Source organism: Mya arenaria, chromosome 1, assembly GCF_026914265.1.
Source record: "Mya arenaria isolate MELC-2E11 chromosome 1, ASM2691426v1".
Classification (NCBI taxonomy): domain Eukaryota; kingdom Metazoa; phylum Mollusca; class Bivalvia; order Myida; family Myidae; genus Mya; species Mya arenaria.
In genome coordinates this window covers 22,367,828-22,389,833 of record NC_069122.1, presented here as the reverse complement: position 1 = coordinate 22,389,833, position 22,006 = coordinate 22,367,828, and the positions used below count along the sequence as shown (strand labels likewise).

The 22,006-nt window shown below is 36.3% G+C and overlaps 1 protein-coding gene and 1 long non-coding RNA gene across 5 annotated transcripts in view; one reads left to right on the top strand and one right to left on the bottom strand.

Moving 5' to 3' along the window:
• Positions 1-18,143, bottom strand: part of LOC128232867 (uncharacterized) — a 48,907-nt gene extending 30,764 nt beyond the window's left edge. The window contains exon 1 of the long non-coding RNA XR_008260577.1: positions 18,086-18,143. This is a non-coding gene — a long non-coding RNA (uncharacterized LOC128232867). The remainder of the gene's footprint in view (positions 1-18,085) is intronic.
• Positions 1-22,006, top strand: part of LOC128232845 (uncharacterized) — a 383,378-nt gene that overhangs the window by 234,119 nt on the left and 127,253 nt on the right. For all 4 annotated transcript variants that reach the window (XM_052946615.1, XM_052946639.1, XM_052946631.1 and 1 more), the window contains 2 exons: positions 14,054-14,423; positions 20,417-20,473. In XM_052946615.1, coding sequence (XP_052802575.1) covers positions 14,054-14,423; positions 20,417-20,473 — 427 coding nt within the window. The remainder of the gene's footprint in view (positions 1-14,053; positions 14,424-20,416; positions 20,474-22,006) is intronic.

The window sequence follows — 22,006 nt, the reverse complement described above, 5'->3', positions numbered from 1 at the left end:
TCTTGAACATAAGGGGCATGTGATGCTTATCTGTATACAACCATTTACCCCTTATGATCCTTATGGTAAATGTATCATGTAGCCTGTTTTACAATTAATTGATATCAACTGAAATTACCGTGGTTATCCATTCATGTATAAAAAAATTAAGTAAGTGACACTCTCATATTATATGCAGGAAATGAAAAATTGTGCTGTGTAAAAGGTATCCTTCAATAACATTAGGTGGGGTGTCCTGTTTCAATGTTTATAGCCTGGGTTTCTGATTCAGTCACTGACACCTACACCATGCAATCCAACAATCAACCTGAAGTTAAAAATCATACCATAATACATTAAAACACCGTTTATCCGAAGTCAAGGGGATAATTTTAATTAACAATTTCTAATTAACAATTCTTAGAAATTGTTGATGCGTTTGGGAAATTATTGGTGACGTAAAATATTTAGTTATTAAGATTGCAATGTTGATTTCAGATTACATGTTGCATTTCGTATCAGTGAAATTGATTGTTTTCAGAATTCTAATCTTTGTTAAATTAATGTTTATTAAATGGGGTAAATTTTCAGATTTTCAATGAGAGAATTGCTCCTATTTGTCCAAAATTGGTGAGAGACTTGTAATTTCAGTGAGATTTTTAACCCTTTACTTCATGTAAAACCAAGCCATATCAGGCTGCCAGTGTACGGCATATCAGTTCATATCAGTACCCCTACTTCATAGGAGATTATTGGTTATTATTGGAATTTTGACCCTCATGTATTACAAACCTATTTTCTTAGTATTCTTTTGGTTTAATCAATAAGGCATATATGTAATGCTTTTAGAGAATTAAATTTCCAATCCAGTTATATACATTTTATTTTGCTATCTAATTTATTTCCACATGATATTCATAAACAAACAGAAAAACATGTCAAATTTGATGAAAATTAAATTTTATTACACCTTTATTTATCAAACTTAACACAAAATATTACATAAACAACACATTATTATAATTCATTTAATGCAACTTGAATTGAAACAGAGACGGAAAGAATGAAAAAATATTTCAAACATGGTATATAAGATATGAAACAGAAGAAATAAAAATAAAAGTTGAACCACAGTCACAGTACGTATTACATTCGGTAATTAAAACTACAATGAACAAATAAAGTTATTATTCAACTACTTAATGAGGTCTACATGTTGTTGTTTACTAAATTAATATCATTTATTGCATGTCCAGGTATTGTCATTATTGGGTTTGATTATAAAAATCTCATTTGGCATATCTTTGTGCGCGTGACGCCAAGGTCCGACTTCGCCATCTCTACATCTTACTCAACATCACTTTAATCGAAGCCAGAATGTTCAGATTCACCAGACAATCACTGAAATATAAATGACATTATTCAGCAATGTTGTTTTAAACCAAAGTGAACAAGGGCATAAATTAGTTCTAAATTGCATTCTTGTTTATTTGAAAACACGTGTTCAATAGCTGATCGATGTTAAATTGGGTCATGTCAAAGTTAAACAATAGGGATAGTCATTCTTTTATAATAACATATTAGTACTTATTTTCAATTTGTAGAAGCAGATGCGCATTTTTATGACTGGATAAGGGAAACAGAAGTGACACATATTTCCCATATAATGATTTATGGCCTTTGTTTACACAAGCCAGACGATTTTTTGTTTATCCAACATGGCCGATTTTTTGTTTATCCAACATGGCCGACATTTTGACATGATTCTGAACCATGACCTGTGACGTCAGGTGCATGATCAATAAAATATAGTTGTATTATTGGTATTTGATAACAACTTGCTTCATTGTGTAAATTTCCACGAGGAAAACGAGACAGGAATGCCCACAAACCTGCGCAGTCAACGTTTTACGCATCTTTGATACCAATGACCATATTTCGTGATTTTCCGAAATTCTTAAAATAGTAACATTGTGGTTTTTTTAGTGCATTGTATCTATCAATGTTTATACTTCATGAAAATGAATTTATAGCAAATAAACAAGCAACAGGTATGAAAATAAATGACCCTACATTACAAATAGAATAAAACATTTGTATCGAAATAAACTGATAATGCAATATTATTCAAATTACTTTTCATCACTTGCGGCAATGATAACAGTTCACATACCTTGCACATTAAAATAAATCCTGGTCTTTTTCATATGTAGAATATTTTGAAGAATAATGAAGAAAGTGTGAATCTTAATGTTTTATACTTAATACATATACCTCTGTGAAAATTATTGTGTTGATGATATAGGTGAAAACATATGATTATGCACAGGTAAGACCATAGTTGATCTGTAATTCGATAAACAACAGAAGTGAAAAAGCACAAGAGCTAGTGTGATAATTTCTCCCGTAAATGTATTTTTGATGCAATTTAAACTATTTTTATGCAGAAATGGCGAAAATGGCTCACTAAAATTATCCCTGATAAATGTTAAATAATTTATTATCATACTTGTTATAAAAACAGCATTATGCATGTAAAACAAAATGACAGCACATGCAAGCCAGCTGTAAGAAGTGGTCATATCTGTTAGGATGTGTGATCTGCTGTGGAAAGATTGCTTACGCTAGCCCATGCGTTACCATTGCGTTCATTACATCGGGTACCCTTTGAACAAGCGTTTGACCACCGCAAGTCAGCGTCTCATGCAGTCGTTGTTTGCCAACAAAGTCCAACATTTGCAAACTCTTTTGGTTATCTCCCTTGCTTGATTTGACGGAAATAAACGAAAGAAAATCTGGTTCCTTAGCTCCGCCCATTCACCTTCATTTCTTTCGGTAACATTTACCATATAAGGTATAGGCGAAATCGTCTATCCTTGTAATTCTGAACTTGTCAATTGACTTTTGTAAAACTGGACTTGTTGGACTGCAAATGTTCATTTTACGAATGCGAGTGTCGACTGTAGGATTGCAGTTTTACATATGCATGATTCGGCTTTCTAAATTACATCATCATATTGTTAAAGGCAAGTTATACGATCTATGTTTTAGTGAGTTTATACAGGGTCGATCTGACAAATATACATTTTGACTACTATAATGACAAATGACAAATCAATACGGAAAAACTGACGAATAGAAACAACAAATAGCACGTCTACATTGACAAATGTAAGAGATATTTAGTACGATTAAGAAGCACATTGTGGGAATTACACGTCTGGACTTTTGGCAACGAATAGCCTCCATATAGCAGGCCCAAATGTTTGTAAACGTCGGTCCAACTGTTGTAGTGACTGAACCGAGTTTTACACTTAATTCTTTGGAATACCCCCTACAGAATCACATTCTTCATTCTTTGATGTTATATGAATATAGCAAACAATTTAGGCCAGTGCATTCTCTCACATATTTACCATTCCAATAATTACCATATTTACTTTTGTAACATTAAAGATAAAAAAAATGACTGAACTTGAAATGTTTGAGTTACCAAGGACTGTTAAGGAATGAATGGAAGAATTGATCGAAAGATGAACTGTTTATTTATTATTTAGTTTTATCAAAGACTTGCATATCTGACAATTAGCATTTCATTGTTGGAGACCTGATTTAAGCAAGTTTTATACTTATTGAAAGGTCCTCTCATACAAATATAGGACCAAGGTTAAAGTTTTCATTGATTTATCAATCACTAATGTATTATTTAAATAAGCTTTGACAAATCACACTGGATGGATAAAACTGGAGCATGTGCAGGTATGTCATGTACATAGATTTTACTTAATTCAATAAGGATAACTTAATTTGATAAATGGTGGTTACATTAACATTGCTGGAGGACAATTACTATGGAGCTTTTTTATTTCGGGTTGAAGTCTTTCTTGAACACAAGGGATAAAATTGTTGTATATTTTTTTTAATTTTCAACTTGGCAAATTACATATTGATCAACTTTTTACCTGCTGTACCTATAAGTTGAAACACTTATATACTGGCTGTCCACAGTAAAGCTTAAACAAAATATTTTGTTTGATTACTTTGACACTGAGTTTTAATACTATTCATGAAGTAGAAAAAAACCCTCAGTGCTTTGCTTGGTGATGAAAAGGCTCAGTCTGTAAGTCAAGGAGCACAAGTCAACATCTCTTTTGGCCTGATTACTTATTCAACAATGAAGATTGTTACTTCAGTGATGGTAGTCTTAACAGTTTTAATCATTGTTCAACAATTTTCCATGATGAAAACTTTCAAATCCACCCTGGCTGCCGTGTATAAATTGCAAGCCCTTGAGAGATTTTCCTACATGAAAGAAAAAACAAAATAAACAAAACGGACACCGACATGGTAAACAGTGGTTAAATGGGTAATGAAAAGCTTCTTCGATGAAGTCTTATCTCAGCTTCGTATATATTTCAGAAAAAAAAATGTCAAAAACTAGACAAGTTCACACCACATAGAATGTGTTCATATTGCTTCAGTTTCTTACTCTACATGTTTCCGTGGTAGGGACAAAAACATATTCGGTTGAAAGGGGTGTGCCTTGTCATTAAACAGAGATTGGATTTCAACCATAATATATACATTATCATTTATCTGAAAATCTTTATTAAAATAAAAAGTTCCACTGCCTCTGCAAGTCTTGAACCCATATTGTCCATAAAGATCTGCAAATAAACAACAATCATTTGTTAAAGGGTTTTCCAATGAACAAATACTTAAAGATTTAAAAGCTACCATGTCCAATTACCATGATTAAGGTTTTCATCGATATGCATCATGTTACTGGGTAGAAAAAAGTACCGTATTATATCATGTATAGGACGCTAGCATAGATAGGACGCAGGCAAAAAAATCGTTGAAAAAACGGGTAAAAACCATTAATATATAAGATAAGACGCAGCGGAAAAATGTCAAAATCGGAGCCGAAAAATTGAGGTTGGTAAAGTATTTATAACATAATATTGAAGTAAAAAAAAAAAATGTATAAAAGGCATATTTCGATAATTATCGTCGTATTTCTGTAATTTAGCATTTCGGTAATTTAGTGTACACAACAGTTATATAAGTCTTGACATTTTGAGAACATTCACCCATATTATAAGACTTATACAAATGCTGTAATAGTCCGGACACGCCTTCTGACTGTCAGTCAACCGTTGCAACCATTGCAATAATCTCGACATGCCTTTTGAATGACAGTCAACCGTTGCAACCGTTGCAAAACTGTGTATCGTCAAAACTGGTAATTGTTTTAATAAGGCTTGTCGCTGCGCGGATTAAAGCATGTCAGGCATAATTAATGCTAGTCGGTAATTATCCTTGCCAGCGGAAGGCACGACGGGTAAAGTGTGAACAAACAACCATACGGTAATAATTCGTTCTATTGATGTTTTTCTAATGACAGACAGCGGGTGTTTATCACACTTTCGCACATTTGAAAAGATTTGATAGTGACAATAATGCTACTTTGCGTTATGCACATTCCTTTATTAATTTTTTAAAAAGTAACATACAACAAAATGCTTTGTAAAATATCAAAACATTAAAATCATGAACAGTGATTAATTGATATTAACCTCCTTTCCCGATTTTCCGTTGCCGTTATAACTCAATCCAGTTAAAGTGCTGACTCACATCGAGTTTTTGTGAGTAGCGTCCCTTTTGTAAAAAAGTAAACACTCATGTTTGTTTTCAATTTATTTCTCAATAAATCATTTTAAAGTAAACATTCAATATATTTCTGCGTGTGTTAACTTGCGTGATTTTACCTATGTCAGTTGTTCTCTTCGGTGACGCAGTACAGATACTTACTATTACCGCGTTCTTCCCCGGTCCGATATTTTTTACCTGAAATGGACTTGGAAAAAAACAGATGAAATTCTAATAGCATAGAAAGGACGCAGGCAATTTTTAAGACAAGAATTGAGGGTAAAAAGTGCGTCCTATGCATGATATAATACGGTATTAGTAAACTGCCCATTTACATAAGCCATAAGTAAGTTTCCCTGGAGAGGCTGGAGCCCAAGAAGTGTTGAGTGATGAGAGAGGGGACACATGGACCACTAGACCAACTTGTTCTCATCTCACTTCTGACAATAACAGGATTCAACAGACAAACATGCACTGAGAAATTGAAGTTAAACTGTAGTTATATATCACTGTCAAGACTTTAGATTGATCTGAGGATACAGTGACAGGTTCATGTTTTGTTTTCCCTGGAGTTTTCAAGTGCATAAGGTAAAAAAAACATGAAAATAAAAATGATTTGTCAGAAGTCCTGAAACCACAGCTTATATTTCGCAAGCTGGGTCTTTCCTTATATTGAGCTGGGATACATTTACAAAAACATTTTGGTGTTCATCAAAACAGACAACCTCATTATTCTAACTGACATTTGGAACAAGATTATAAAGGGGAAAAAAGCAGAAAATAACAAGAAACTGCCTGTAGAAAACATAGTTTGGATACTTCAGTTGTATAGTCATCAAGATAAAAACACACTAAATTGCATGAGAAAGATTTTGCCCATTTAAGTATTCTGGCCTCATTGATATCAAACAGAAATCTAAACATGATATCCTGTGAAACGAAAACAAAATTGCCCCATGCAAAAATTAAATAAGCTTGTAGGATGACAGAGGTTGAAAGTGTTTTCAGCAAATTACAGGTGGGTGAAGCTTTGAACTGGTGCATGGTTGTAGGTATGAGTCATAGAGGTAAACTTAGCAAACTTGCTTAAATCATACAAATATGTCTCTGTGTTATATTGCATACCAATGAAATACAAAATGGGTCCTTTGTGTTGGGCTTTCTACAGTAGGTTGAATTATTACTCTAGAGGGATTTTTTCCCCAAATATGTTCATTTAATGGCTAGAAAAAGACTAAATGTTTAGGTCGGATTTTCATAACATTGTTGTTCAACCACAACCTTGAAGAAGATATTGAGAGCTGGCATTAAACAACCATAAAAGAAAATAAGGGTTAAAGTTTTCAGTGGATAGTTATCATTCAGCACCAGCAGTGGTCACTGGACTGTTATCATTCAGCACCAGCAGTGGTCACTTGACAGCTGTCATTCAGCACCAGCAGTGTTCACCAGTCTGTTATCATTCAGCACCAGCAGTGGTCACTTGACAGCTGTCATTCAGCACCAGCAGTGTTCACCAGTCTGTTATCATTCAGCACCAGCAGTGGTCACTTGACAGCTGTCATTCAGCACCAGCAGTGTTCACCAGTCTGTTATCATTCAGCACCAGCGCTGTAACGTTCACCAGTCTGTTATCATTCAGCACCAGCAGTGTTCACCAGTCTGTTATCATTTAGCACCAGCACTGTAACGTTCACCAGTCTGTTATCATTCAGCACCAGCAGTGTTCACCAGTCTGTTATCATTTAGCACCAGCACTGTAACGTTCACCAGTCTGTTATCATTCAGCACCAGCAGTGTTCACCAGTCTGTTATCATTTAGCACCAGCACTGTAACGTTCACCAGTCTGTTATCATTCAGCACCAGCAGTGTTCACCAGTCTGTTATCATTCAGCACCAGCACTGTAACGTTCACCAGTCTGTTATCATTTAGCATCAGCACTGTAACGTTCACCAGTCTGTTATCATTTAGCACCAGCACTGTAACGTTCACCAGTCTGTTATCATTCAGCACCAGCACTGTAACGTTCACCAGTCTGTTATCATTTAGCACCAGCAGTGTTCACCAGTCTGTTATCATTTAGCACCAGCAGTGTTCACCAGTCTGTTATCATTCAGCACCAGCACTGTAACGTTCACCAGTCTGTTATCATTTAGCACCAGCACTGTAACGTTCACCAGTCTGTTATCATTTAGCACCAGCACTGTAACGTTCACCAGTCTGTTATCATTTAGCACCAGCAGTGTTCACCAGTCTGTTATCATTTAGCACCAGCACTGTAACGTTCATCAGTCTGTTATCATTCAGCACCAGCACTGTAACGTTCACCAGTCTGTTATCATTCAGCACCAGCAGTGTTCACCAGTCTGTTAACATTTAGCACCAGCACTGTAACGTTCACCAGTCTGTTATCATTCAGCACCAGCACTGTAACGTTCACCAGTCTGTTATCATTTAGCACCAGCACTGTAACGTTCACCAGTCTGTTATCATTTAGCACCAGCACTGTAACGTTCACCAGTCTGTTATCATTCAGCATCAGCAGTGTTCACCAGTCTGTTATCATTCAGCACCAGCACTGTAACGTTCACCAGTCTGTTATCATTTAGCACCAGCACTGTAACGTTCACCAGTCTGTTATCATTTAGCACCAGCACTGTAACGTTCACCAGTCTGTTATCATTTAGCACCAGCACTGTAACGTTCACCAGTCTGTTATCATTTAGCATCAGCACTGTAACGTTCACCAGTCTGTTATCATTCAGCACCAGCACTGTAACGTTCACCAGTCTGTTATCATTCAGCACCAGCAGTGGTCACCGGACTGTTATCATTCAGCACCAGCAGTGGTCACTGGACTGTTATAATTCAGCACCAGCAGTTGTCACTGGACTGTTATCATTCAGCACCAGCAGTTGTCACTGGACAGTTGTCATTCAGCACCAGCAGTGGACACCGGACTGTTATCATTTAGCACCAGCAGTGGTCACCGGACTGTTATCATTCAGCACCAGCAGTTGTCACCGGACAGTTGTCATTCAGCACCAGCAGTGGACACTGGACTGTTATCATTCAGCACCAGCAGTTGTCACTGGACAGTTGTCATTCAGCACCAGCAGTGGTCACCGGACTGTTATCATTCAGCATCAGCAGTGTTCACCAGTAGATTTAAGTGGACTGTCTTTGTTTGCTTCATTGAGTGTATGTCAGTTAAACCAGCCATTTTTTCTTCTTAGAAGCTTTGTCAGGCAATCTTTGGGCTCATATAATTGACTTCACAATTTTTATAAAATGAGCTCATCCAAAGATTCACAGTGACATAAAATACCAGCAGATGAAATTGTTCACATTCTTTCACTGATAAAGATTGAAGAAGACTTTTATATTTGGTTCAAACCACCATGAAACTTGAGTGGGTATTTTCTGCCCTGACCTACTGACAGTGTGCAAGGTTGGGGCTTTTTGTGTTTAGACTAACAGCCTTCATGCAGACACTCAGTTAAAATACTTTATCAGTTGTTGTTGTTTTTTTAATTTAAGCACTGCTATGAACGGTATTGGAGTGGGGGTGAAAGGGATTGGAATTTGAAGGTTAAACGATGCTTACAAAAGCTTTTATGCAAGTTATTCATCTAGTCTTTTCAATTCAGGGTTTGTTAATTTGTTGTTTTATGATTGATACTTGAGAATCTATGTGGTAACATGGGGCATTAAATTTCAGTGTCATTAGTTTTTTGTGAATAACAGACTTGGTATCATGGTTGGTTTGAACCAGCACTGTGGTTACATATCATAAAGTAATCGTAAATTTGCAAATATTTTGTCTGAATTTTTGTTGTTATTAGGATGTGGTTGTGATTTGCTTGTTCATAGATACTCTTTGGTTGTTGGCAGCAACTTGTTGAATGTTTGAGTTATCTTGGGCACTTTTAGTATCAGGGTATTGATAGTGAACATGGTTCCCATATCTGTGTCAATAATTATCCACTGTCAGGGTGAGACAGTCACCTGATTAGCCTATCAACAGTAGTAGACTCTCCCTGAAATGTGGCCTGGTGTAGTGACTCCATGCTCAATATACCAATGTACTCAGTATATATGGTTTCCCCTGTGGGAAAAGTTTAAAAAACTAACACTCATGTCTAGAACTTGAAGAACTGTTCTAGAACTAAATTTTTGTGTTCCTAAACTTAAGCATTCAATCTATGCTTCAATAATGGAATTTGAACTGTCATTAAAATTGGCTTAAAACCTTGTATCAGTTAAGAACATTCATACTCTTTAAATGAAATGTGCAAGAGAGAGAGAGAGAGAGAGTGTGTGAGGCCTGAAGCACCGAGATTCATGAGTGTATTCAGTCGTATAAGGAACTGACTATTGATGAGATTCATGAGTGTATTCAGTCATTTGCAAGGAACTGACTTTTGATGAGATTCAGGAGTGTATTCAGTCATTTGCAAGGAACTGACTTTTGATGAGATTCACGAGTGTATTCAGTCATTTGCAAGGAAGTGACTATTGATGAGATTCACGAGTGTATTCAGTCATTTGCAAGGAAGTGACTATTGATGAGATTCACGAGTGTATTCAGTCATTTGCAAGGAACTGACTTTTGATGAGATTCACGAGTGTATTCAGTCATTTGCAAGGAAGTGACTATTGATGAGATTCACGAGTGTATTCAGTCATTTGCAAGGAACTGACTTTTGATGAGATTCACGAGTGTATTCAGTCATTTGCAAGGAAGTGACTATTGATGAGATTCACGAGTGTATTCAGTCATTTGCAAGGAACTGACTTTTGATGAGATTCAGGAGTGTATTCAGTCATTTGCAAGGAAGTGACTATTGATGAGATTCACGAGTGTATTCAGTCATTTGCAAGGAAGTGACTATTGATGAGATTCACGAGTGTATTCAGTCATTTGCAAGGAAGTGACTATTGATGAGATTCACGAGTGTATTCAGTCATTTGCAAGGAACTGACTTTTGATGAGATTCAGGAGTGTATTCAGTCATTTGCAAGGGACTGACTTTTGATGAGATTCAGGAGTGTATTCAGTCATTTGCAAGGGACTGACTATTGATGATATTCAGGAGTGTATTCATTCATTTGCAAGGGACTGACTTTTGATGAGATTCAGGAGTGTATTCAGTCATTTGCAAGAAACTGAATTTTGATGAGATTCACGAGTGTATTCGGTCATTTGCAAGAAACTGAATTTTGATGAGATTACACTGTGATTCATGAGTGTATTCGGTCATTTGCAAGGGACTGACTTATGATGAGATTCATTAGTGTATTCAGTCATGTACAAGAAACTGACGATTGATGAGATTCATTAGTGTATTAAGTCATTTGCAATATTACTATAGGAAATGACTATTGATTAACAATTTCACATTACAAACATGATTATGACTTCTGTCTACAATTCCCTGTGACAGTTAATAAGTTAAGCTTTAAACACCCCACTACGTATGTGGAACCATTATGATTATAGTAATTTTGGTATGTTGTTCATTTTTTTTGGAAACAAACAAACTAACATGCAAACAAACAGTATCTGTTTAAAGATATTCTCACTAATATATATTACAACCATATATGGGTGTGGGGAACACTGTGAGGGTTCATGGGTGTGGGGAACACATGGAGGGGTTCATGGGTGTGGGGAACACAGTGAGGGGTTCATGGGTGTGGGGAACACTTGGAGGGGTTCATGGGTGTTGGGAACACAGAGAGGGGTTCATGGGTGTGGGGAACCTTGGAGGTGTTCATGGGTGTGGGGAACACAGTGAGGGTTCGTGGGTGTGGGGGACACAGTGAGGGTTCATGGGTGTGGGACACACAATGAGGGGTTCATGGGTGTGGGGAACACTTGAAGGGGTTCATGTGTGTGGCAAACACAGTGAGGGGTTCATGGGTGTGGGGAACACTTGGAGGGGTTTGTGGGTGTGGGGAACACTTAGAGGGGTTCATGGGTGTGGGGAACACAGTGAGGGGTTCATGGGTGTGGGGAACACAGTGAGGGGTTCATGGGTGTGGCAAACACAGTGAGGGGTTCATGGGTGTGGGGAACACTTGAAGGGGTTCGTGGGTGTGGCAAACACAGTGAGGGGTTCATGGGTGTAGGGAACACTTGGAGGGGTTCATGGGTGTGGGGAACACAGTGAGGGTTCATGGGTGTGGGGAACACAGTGAGGGGTTCATGGGTGTGGGGAACACTTGGAGGGGTTAATGTGTGTGGCAAACACAGTGAGGGGTTCATGGGTGTGGGGAACACTTGGAGGGGTTTGTGGGTGTGGGGAACACTTGGAGGGGTTCATGGGTGTGGGGAACACTGGGATGGGTTCATGGGTGTGGGGAACACTTGGATGGGTTCAAGGCTGTGGGGGACACAGTGAAGGGTTAATGGGTTTTGGGAACACTGGGACGGGTTCATGGGTGTGACAAACTCAGTGAGGGGTTCATAGGTGTGGGGAACACAGTGAAGGGTTAATGGGTGTGGGAAACACTGGGACGGGTTCATGGGTGTGGGGAACACTTGGAGGGGTTCAAGGGTGTGGGGAACACTTGGAGGGGTTCAAGGGTGTGGGGAACGCTTGGAGGGGTATAAGGTCATGGGGAACACTTGGAGGGGTTCATGGGTGTGGAAAACACAGTGAGGGGTTCATTGGTGTAGGGAACACTTGGAAGGGGTTCATGGATGTTGGGAACACTTGGGAGGGTTTCAAGGTCATGGGGAACACCTGGAGGGGTGCATGGCTGTGGGGAACACAGTGAGGGGTTAATGGTTGTAGGGAACACTTGGGAGGGGTTAATGGGTGTGGGGAGCACTTGGAGGGGTTCTTGGGTGTAGGGAACAAAGGGAGATGTATCGTAGTTAACAGTTTGTAAGAACAATTCTCCTGCCTTTGTTTTACTCATTAATTGTATCCTACAAAAGCTCCTACATATGAGTTGTCATAAAATGCTAGTTGTTTTCTTGTACAACATTTCTTCACACAAAGAAAATAGGCCACATAGTATCATGACTGTAGACTGAGCTATTGGTGTAGCAATGTTTAACATCCCATTATTTAATGAGATTGTGACTAGCCCTTTGATGTTGACAAGTAATGCATGTTCTCTTAATGTAACTGGCTTTTATTCCTTTGAACATTGTGTCTTACTTTTTATGGATCACTTTATTTCCTTGTGGAATATATTATCAACTCTTTTCATGAAAATGTTCTGATATCTGTGACAAATTGTAGATTCCCGCTGCTGTCTTGATTAGAAAAGCCCATTAGCATTAGTATGAATGTAGTTTATGTGGAAATAATGTTTTATCAATGCAATCATGTTTAATCAAAGAAATACATGTATGCAACTGTAACGTTATTAGTTATTGTTGAAACTATTTGACTTTGATGGGTCATTACTGAAGTGGGAGACCCTATCTTCTTACCTATATTTAAAATCATTTACTATATATGTAAATAATTGACGCTTTTTTTATGCGCATAATCCCCCCCCCCTCGCATAGCCAGGGAAATAGGCCGTGTTTTCACCTTACAGGTGGCTGGGCAGTGCCGGATGAATGCGTTGGACTTGTCTTTACCACAAAAATAGCGGGGAATGGGCCTTACCTGGGGTGCGGGGCCATTTGGCGGGGATTTATTAGCAGTTCGTCCTCACTATTCCCCAAACTGGGGGGGGGGGGGGCGTGGTTACAATTGACTTGTGCATAATCAATGCGATTCATGCTCTATATATTCTGTATATAAAACTGTTTTACGAGCTATATGTAAATAAATATGTACCGAAAAAAGCTGAATTCAGCACCTCAATAGTAACATATGATATATTAAGCTGCAATTATGGCAAAACAAGGGTCAGAAGTCAAAGGCAAAGTGGGCTTAAGTAGCCAATCATGTTTTTAACAACATTATGTATAGAGCCCCTCTAACAGACATACAGCCTGTGCAAACAGTCACATCAAACAGGGATCCTATACACAAACAAGAAACTCTTTATATTATATTTGCTCTCCTGTATAGATTTGTACAAGTTGACTCTAGTGGATATAGGTGTGTCTGTTTGCAATATTGAATTCATATGTAACAAGATTCCTCACTTGTGCGCTCAATTTCAAGAGAAATTTTCTAAAGTGATTTGATTTTTGTTTGTCATGAGGATGGAATTTGCCAACTCATAAATAATTTGCGAATAATGTAGTCACATTGACATGAGTTGCAATTTGTTAAATTTGATTAACATCAATTTGTTTAACCCAGTGGAAAACTATTTTTCATGTTCAGGTTTAAGGATGCAATATCTTCATGCAGTTTCCTTAATCTAAAAAAAAATGTAAAAAGGTAGAAACACATGTGATATTACGATTGTTAACTTCTTGAAATTCTGTCTACTTACAGATATGAGGAAGTGACCTCACCAGAAAGAGGTTTACAGACATCATTGAAACATGGAGATGATGCTGTATCCAAGGTGTACATTGGTTACCTGGCAACCTGGATCAACATTCTGGTCTTTCCCTCCATGAACACTTCAGTAGACAAGAACAGTGACACTGTGGACAGTGACATTTCCTCTACAGCAGCTTATGTTCTTGAAGACAGAAATATAACGTTTTCTCAGAACTCCATATTATCTGATGATGCTTATGTCATTGAGGAAGATAATTCCAAAGAGGCCCTCCATGCTTTAGAGAGAGCATACAGGCTGGTTGAAGACTTGCGGACACAACTGCTGACTATTCTGGAAACACTTCCAGTCAGAGATGAGGTAATTAAGCTAACATATTTGTTAAATAGTTCCCCTCACAATCATTTATTGCAGACCAATTGGAGGAACAAAAATTACGTAAATTTGACTTCCAGATTAGTTACATTTTATTTATTTGTTATTCAGATATGATAAACCAGTAGGACCTTAAGGCCAGAGCTTTTTTATTTTTCGTTTTACGGGAAATTTTTCAAAAATAAGCGCCAGGAGGAGGGAATAAAATTAAGAAAAAGATGTCCAAATATGAGCATAAAATAAGATGGATTTTCCGTATTTTTTTCTTTTTTTCGGAAAAATTTATAGAATGTATGTTTTGAAGTTGTGCACACTTGTTTTGTACTCCATACTGCCTGTTATATAATAGATCTGTATAATAAAGTCAAAACAAGATGTCATTTTCACAAATAGCCACAATAATGCACCAGTCAATTGTAACCACGCCCCCTCCTCCCAGGTTCGGAGAATAGCGGGGACTTTGACTTTCAGTCCAACCAATCCTTGGTAAAATCCCCACCCTGCGGAGACAAAGTACTGGTCAAATCCCCGCCAAATTCCCCCCGCACCTCGAGGTAAGGCCTTTACCCACTATTATCTGCGCAAAAACAAAACCACCGCATTCACTAGGCACTGCGGGGCCATCTGGAAGGTAAAAACACGGCCCATTTCTTGCATTATCCCCTATATACCCAAGGACCTCGGGGGCCATGGTTACAATTGACTGGTGCATAATCTGGTGCATAATGCACATTTAAGGAACTTTTTTTAACATTTGGATATTCATTTTAAACCCCACAAGTCAACTGATTCACACCAATGAAAATATATTCTTCAACTGTAACTCCACACTGCACGGTTAAATAAAAATTACACATAAATTATTATATATGCATGATTTTAATATGAGCATCTATACTTTTGTAGTGCTTTTAATAGTCACTGAAACTCGCACTAGCAAAACATAAAGCATCTGGCATATTGTTTGTGTCTAAAATGTTGATTAATATCATTTTGGGTTCATATATTGAGATAAACAACACATATGAAGAAATGTAATGTCTTTAAGATACAAGAAAAGAAACAAGGTATGTAACTCAAACTTACCAGATTTTACAGTAGAGTCCATTTTTTAGCTCGTCTGTTTTTCGAAGAAAAAAAGTCGAGTTATTGTGATAGCCTTGGCGTCGTCGGCGTCGTCTGCGTCTGCGTCTGCGTCGTCGTCGTCCAAAAACTTTAACCTTACCTCATAACTCAAAAACCGTTCAACATTTTCACATTAAACTTGCTACACGTGTTCCTATTAACACTATGCATGTTTATAGCAGGTCATATAATTTTGCCTTTAATTAATATTGAGTTATCCCCCCTTTTCGACTTGGAAAAAAAAACAGACGAGCGTTGGCACCCACTCCGCGGTGCTCTTGTTATAGTTTCTTAATCAACATACAAACAATCCATTTTAAAATGGGTGACATGAAAAGAGGAGCCAATGCCCATTAAAACGGTATGCGATATGTTGGTATAACTTTATTGTCTTTAGACAAACAAGCCGAATCCAATGTCACATTCTCGTCTTTTTCTGTTGTCACTGTCAGAAACTGTACAGCAAATTCAAATTATCAGTTTATCCCCATGTAAACCGGTCTACACACAGAAATATTTAAGAAATTTTAGGCTTCGGTATAAAAAAAAATACAATTCCGTTCCGAAATATCACAAAATGACAAATGCACAGATTTTATGAACAACAGTATATTAGTCTTCAAACTCAAATTAGTATTAGGTTAAATAACACTAAATTTTATTTTCTATCAGAGATCGAAAAACGGGCAGCAGAAAAAATAAAAATAAAATTTGGAATTTGAATCTTTTTCTTATTTGGGTTTTTGCAATATTTAGGTACGGCGCTCCCGTAAAACAAAAAATAAAAAAAACTCTGCCCTAATTGGTAATAAAGAGTAGAATAGTTCGCACAATATTGATATACACAATGAAGGCATAATTCATTGTGTGTTTTACAATATGAAGGTCAAATTTACAGGCGAGTGAAAATATACACAATGTCTGTATCCTACAAATTTTATTGAATTATGTTAACCAAATGTATTGGGCTTTTATGATGCATTTTATCATGCTTATTAATAATCAAAATAACATTTATTCAGTTAGGTCATATGCCTTGAATATATTTATGAATGAATTTAAGATCATACAGTGTTCCTGCAGAGCTGAACATCATTATATGCAAAATTACTGTATACTTAATTGATTGACATGGAAATGCCTCATTGAATGAATTTACAGCAAATTTACTTGAAATACAAAATATGCTATCAAAAAAGCAATAAGCATGGCTGAACTTCGATACATGAAAGTTTAGTGTGAATGTTTATTGTCACAACAGCTGAATGAATAATGATATAATTAATTCAATACAGTGAACTTAATCCATGATAAGACTACTAACATTACATGAATAGTACTGTTTTTTTTTAAGTATTAATATGAATTCTCGTAGTTAACATCAAACATTTACTATGGTTTTCATGCTAATTCTTTTAAATTGAGTTATTTAGTCAGTTGGGGTAGTGAAATGCTAGTATTATCAAATCATGTATACAGTGTGCATGTCTTTATTGCCTGTACTTAATCTGTCAGATCTAAACAACTACCCCCAACTGACACAACAAAATACAGCTATTGGCTGTGCCCACTGGTCTGGTGTAAACAAGTACACATCTCCACCCCCTCCAGCAAGCCCTTCCCCTCTCCTGCCACCAGACACACACACAATTACCACAGCATTTTGAGTTTATGAGTTTCCAATGAAGTAATATTATAGTTTTAACTTAGAGTAAAGTAGTATGTGGTATGTATGAGCTCAGACTGTGGCAATATATGAAGTCACTTGAGGACATATCACACCTTAGTAACAATGATGTAGGGTGGAGAAACTATTTGTCATCATTAGTTTGTCCTCCCAGCTGGCTGGAGGGGGAGATTTATTGTCTACCCTACCTAGGGGGAGGAGGGGGAGAGATCTATTCACATTTGGTTTGTATAAAAATGTTTATATCTTATTAATCATTGTCGCTATAAGGTTAATCTTGTTTGTTTGCTGAAAATTCATTAAGTGCTCATTGTCATGTAATTTATAATAAATCAATATCTGAAATAAACTAAAGAAAATAACACACATTTTAACACAGCAGGTATTTGTTCGAAGGAGACTAAATGTATAATATGTATTTTGTGAAAGCTGCACAGAAGTTGATGTACTAAATAATGTATTCATGCACCGTTGGCGCTGTCAAGAGAGGGGAAGAAAGCTCAGGAGAAGCGCTAGGGTGCAGGCATTGTCACAGTGACAGCAAAAATTGCCAGACTACCGCATTAATATAAAAGTAATGCTACATGCTGGACATGAATTATTTACTCATGATTAGATTTCCATAGTTGATCCAAGTTGTATAAAACTATGTTGTTTCTTTCCCTGCCAGTTAAACCTGTGCTTGAAGTGTACTTAATGTACATGTAAGGACATATTATGATGTAAAATCTGTCAGTGATCACTTCTTAGACATTAAGATTTTATGTATATAATGAATATAAAAACTGACTTAGGTTACAATGTGTTTTGAGCTAGCGGAATAAAAGGATCCTACCTGCTTTTCCTGCGTTGATGATTAGCCAATACCACAAACTGCCAAAGCAATGCCATTTTGCTCGTTACATGGATATTACTTCCCTTTATAAGTTACAACATGAATACTGAGATGATATTCTAGGGCGATAAGAATCACAACAACATTTTAACAAATTTTGCTATCTTTTAAATGGTGACATATCACACCCTGTAAGATGACATCATTACTTTAATTGTTATATGTCCAAGACTTCAATTACTGTTTAAAGGTAGTTTGTTTTCATCTTGTGATTTGAATTAGGTTCAAGTGAATTCTAAATCATCGTAAAAACAACATGAGAAAAGTGATGTATGACTTGCTGGAATTTTACCAGCTATTGTTTCCAATTTCATTGTTTACAAACAAGCTGAATGATATTATTATATTACACATGTGTTAAATACAGAAAAATATGTGATGGTTATATTAAATCAGAAACAATGTATACCTCGGATAAAACAGGGTATGCAATCTATCATATATTTCTCTTGATATAAATAACAGTTAATTCTTAAAATAAGTAACATTTTTATTATGTCAAAAAATCCAACTTGCTGACCAGTATGGAAAATATAAAAATGTATTGAAACAGATCAGACAAACAAATGCAGGTGATTATTTTTAAAGCATTTCATTAGCTATGTTTGAGCTACCTTTGACTTCATGGCAAATGGTTTGAATATAAATTGAAAAACAAGGCAAAAAGTCATTATCTTGAAATTTAACTGTTTATGTTAACTTTGAAACTCACCAAAATACGAAGTATGTAAATGAGATATGCGTAATTTAGATATGCAAATTAAAGGGTATTTGTTAGGAGAAAAATAGATAGCCAAAGATGCCTTTTAATATTGCTCTTGCAATCTTTAACAATAAATTGAAATAGGAGACAGTTAAACACTGTTGAATTATAAATTCCCAATCCCCCCAGAGAACACATTTTGATTTGTTTACGCCAAATGCATTGCTCATGTGAAAAGAAGGTAGTGATTACATTTCCTTTTCCATTTTGCTAAATTTTAGATTGGAAATAAAAAAAGTTATCTCTGTAATAAAATATTACTCTGGAATGATTTTCTGCATTATTGGCATTCTATGGTGAAATCTGATTAAAATGTTCTGCTTGTCTAATTGTTGCAGAAATACAAAAGATGAGCTATGTCATTAGTTGCTAATCTGCATAATGGTTGTCATCACTTACAGTTGGGGAAGGATTTGTTCTATTAAATGGCACCTTCAACATAAGAGATGCACCATCCATGTGCAGCATTCATGTAAAAAAGTATTGAGACATTATGATATTTATACACTAACAGTGTTATATCTGTACACTTATGTGTGATATACATACAGAGTGATATCTGACACTTCAGTGTGATATCTGTATACTTCAGTGTGATATATGTACACTTCTGTGTAATATACATACAGAGTGATATCTGCACACTTCAGTGTGATATCTGTACACTTCTGTGTGATATACATACAGAGTGATATCTGCACACTTCAGTGTGATATCTGCACAATTTAATATGATATCTGTACACTTCAGTGTGATATCTGTATACTTCAGTGTGATATCTGTACATTTAAGCATGATATACATACAGAGTGATATATGCACACTTAAATGTGATATCTGTACATTTCAGTGTGATTTACATACAGAGTGATATCTGTACACTTTAATGTGAGATATGTACGCTTATAGTGTGATATCCATATACACACATTGTTGTATTTGTATGTTTCAGTGTCATATAAGTACACTTCTGCATGATATATGTACACTTCAGTGTGATATATGTACACTTCAGTGTGATAGCTGTACACTTCAGTGTGATATCCATATACAAACAACATGATATCTGTTTGCTTACAGTGATATCTGTACACATACAGTATTATATTTTGGATATTTAAAATTTTAATAATTTAATTGGTAAATGGTAGGCCCTGGATAAAAATATATATCAGCCAGTGACAAAGCGGAACCATTACGTCATGTCCATTACCAGTGCACTCATAGCTAGTCACCATGGCCCAAACTTACTACACTTATGGAATAGCATTGTTTAATAGTTTAAACAATCAAGTGCTCTACTTTCGATGTGAGACAACTTAATATGGTTTCTACTCCCAGAGTATTGCAAGCTAAAAATAGGCTAAAGTCACAATATTAAATTTCACTGATATTTTGCGAGCATGTGGGTCCAAATTTGAAACCTGTATCAGTATAAAAAAAATTCCTATGATCAAATTGCTAACAGAATTCTAAATATATATATAAGATTTGCTGTATATTTACAGGCTGAAGTAATGCAGACTGCCCAGGCCTTAGACCTGGTGACGGCCAAGCCAGAACAGGTACGTTATGTATCACTTTCTGTCTCGAACACAGGGATTTTGTATATTAAATATGGTATATTATACTCACAGCTAATGGAAGACTCTTGAAACAACTCCTATTAATGTAGAATGTTCGGACAGTAAATCTCTGAACTGTGTCTTTATGAAAGCTCTACTACCCAGTAAACTTGTTACATGTGGACTTAAGGAAATCAAAACCAAGTTTGCATAATAATTTGCCTTTGAGTTTAAAGCACTGCTTTTTCCACCATTTTGATGAAAATATTTTGGCACATAACTGAATTATTCATTACGTGAAACAATCTGGTATATAATGTATGGAATATTAAGCTCTATAAGATTCATTTTCTCTGTCTGCACAAGCTCTGGCATGTCTACACAGGAAACACTCGTCACAGCTGAAGTTTGTACATGGTCGACCCGCCAGTCAGTCTGTTAGTTAATTTCCATATTTGGTCAACTTTGGTGTAAAAGATCTATACCCTTTTGGAAAATAAAGTAAAGGTACACCGATAATGTTGTTAAACAAAAGTGCATAGTTTCATTCCTTGGGTATTGAATAACACACACAACTGTATTTGATTTCAATTGTAAGTGAATTATTGATGCCTGAAACTTGTCCAATTGCAAGACTTCAAGAAAATCCAGCTAAATTTCGGGCCTCTAATGGATGTTTTGCTTTCAAATTATACAGCTAAATAAATGCAATAAAGTATCAACAATCATTCTTTTGACATTTCTTTGGAAAGTTAATTGAGGCCTAGCATGCTTTTTCTCCATATTCAAGCTATTTCTCTAGCTTTTTGCCTGAGATTGGGGAAAATGGGTTCAATGTTGCATTGTGGAAATGAGATGGGCATTGCGTGTTTTCGTGTTATCGTACTTGATTGCCTGTGGACCTGTTGAAACTGCGAGGTTTAGAAGGCAATGCAGTTATTGCCGTTTTAATCGGTGAGGTTTAATAATAGGTCTGAAGTGTGCAGGGCTTTTTATGCATTTTAACAGGAAAATTGCTGCGCCATTGGAAATGAGAAATATTTTCAAGTAATCTCCGATGCATCATAGCACGGCATGGTATCATTTCAATAAAAGGCTTCTTTGTTTCAAGCCTTGCATTTGGTAAAAATAAAGATTGATGTAATTTGCAGTCAAATAAATAAAGCCAGAAATTACAGGCTGGAGTTTTTGAACAAATATTTGATAAGGCATTTGAGGGATTCTGTAAGATGAGCCCATAGTTTTTGTGTTCAGGAATGTTTATTCTCACAGAAAAGTTAGGTATGGTTTAACCATAGAAATGCATCATTTATATCATGATCTTCAATTCATGTGAACATGCAGTCTGGTTTTCACAATCCAAACTTTCAGTGCATACATATGGCTAAAGGACTGCAACACACAACCATGACTAGTGAAAGTTACTGTACCCACCACACAAGTTATAAAGAACATACATGTATAATTTTAATAACAGGAGTGGGATGTAGTAACTTGTGTAACATATTGTTAAGAACAGCATTCAATAAAAAT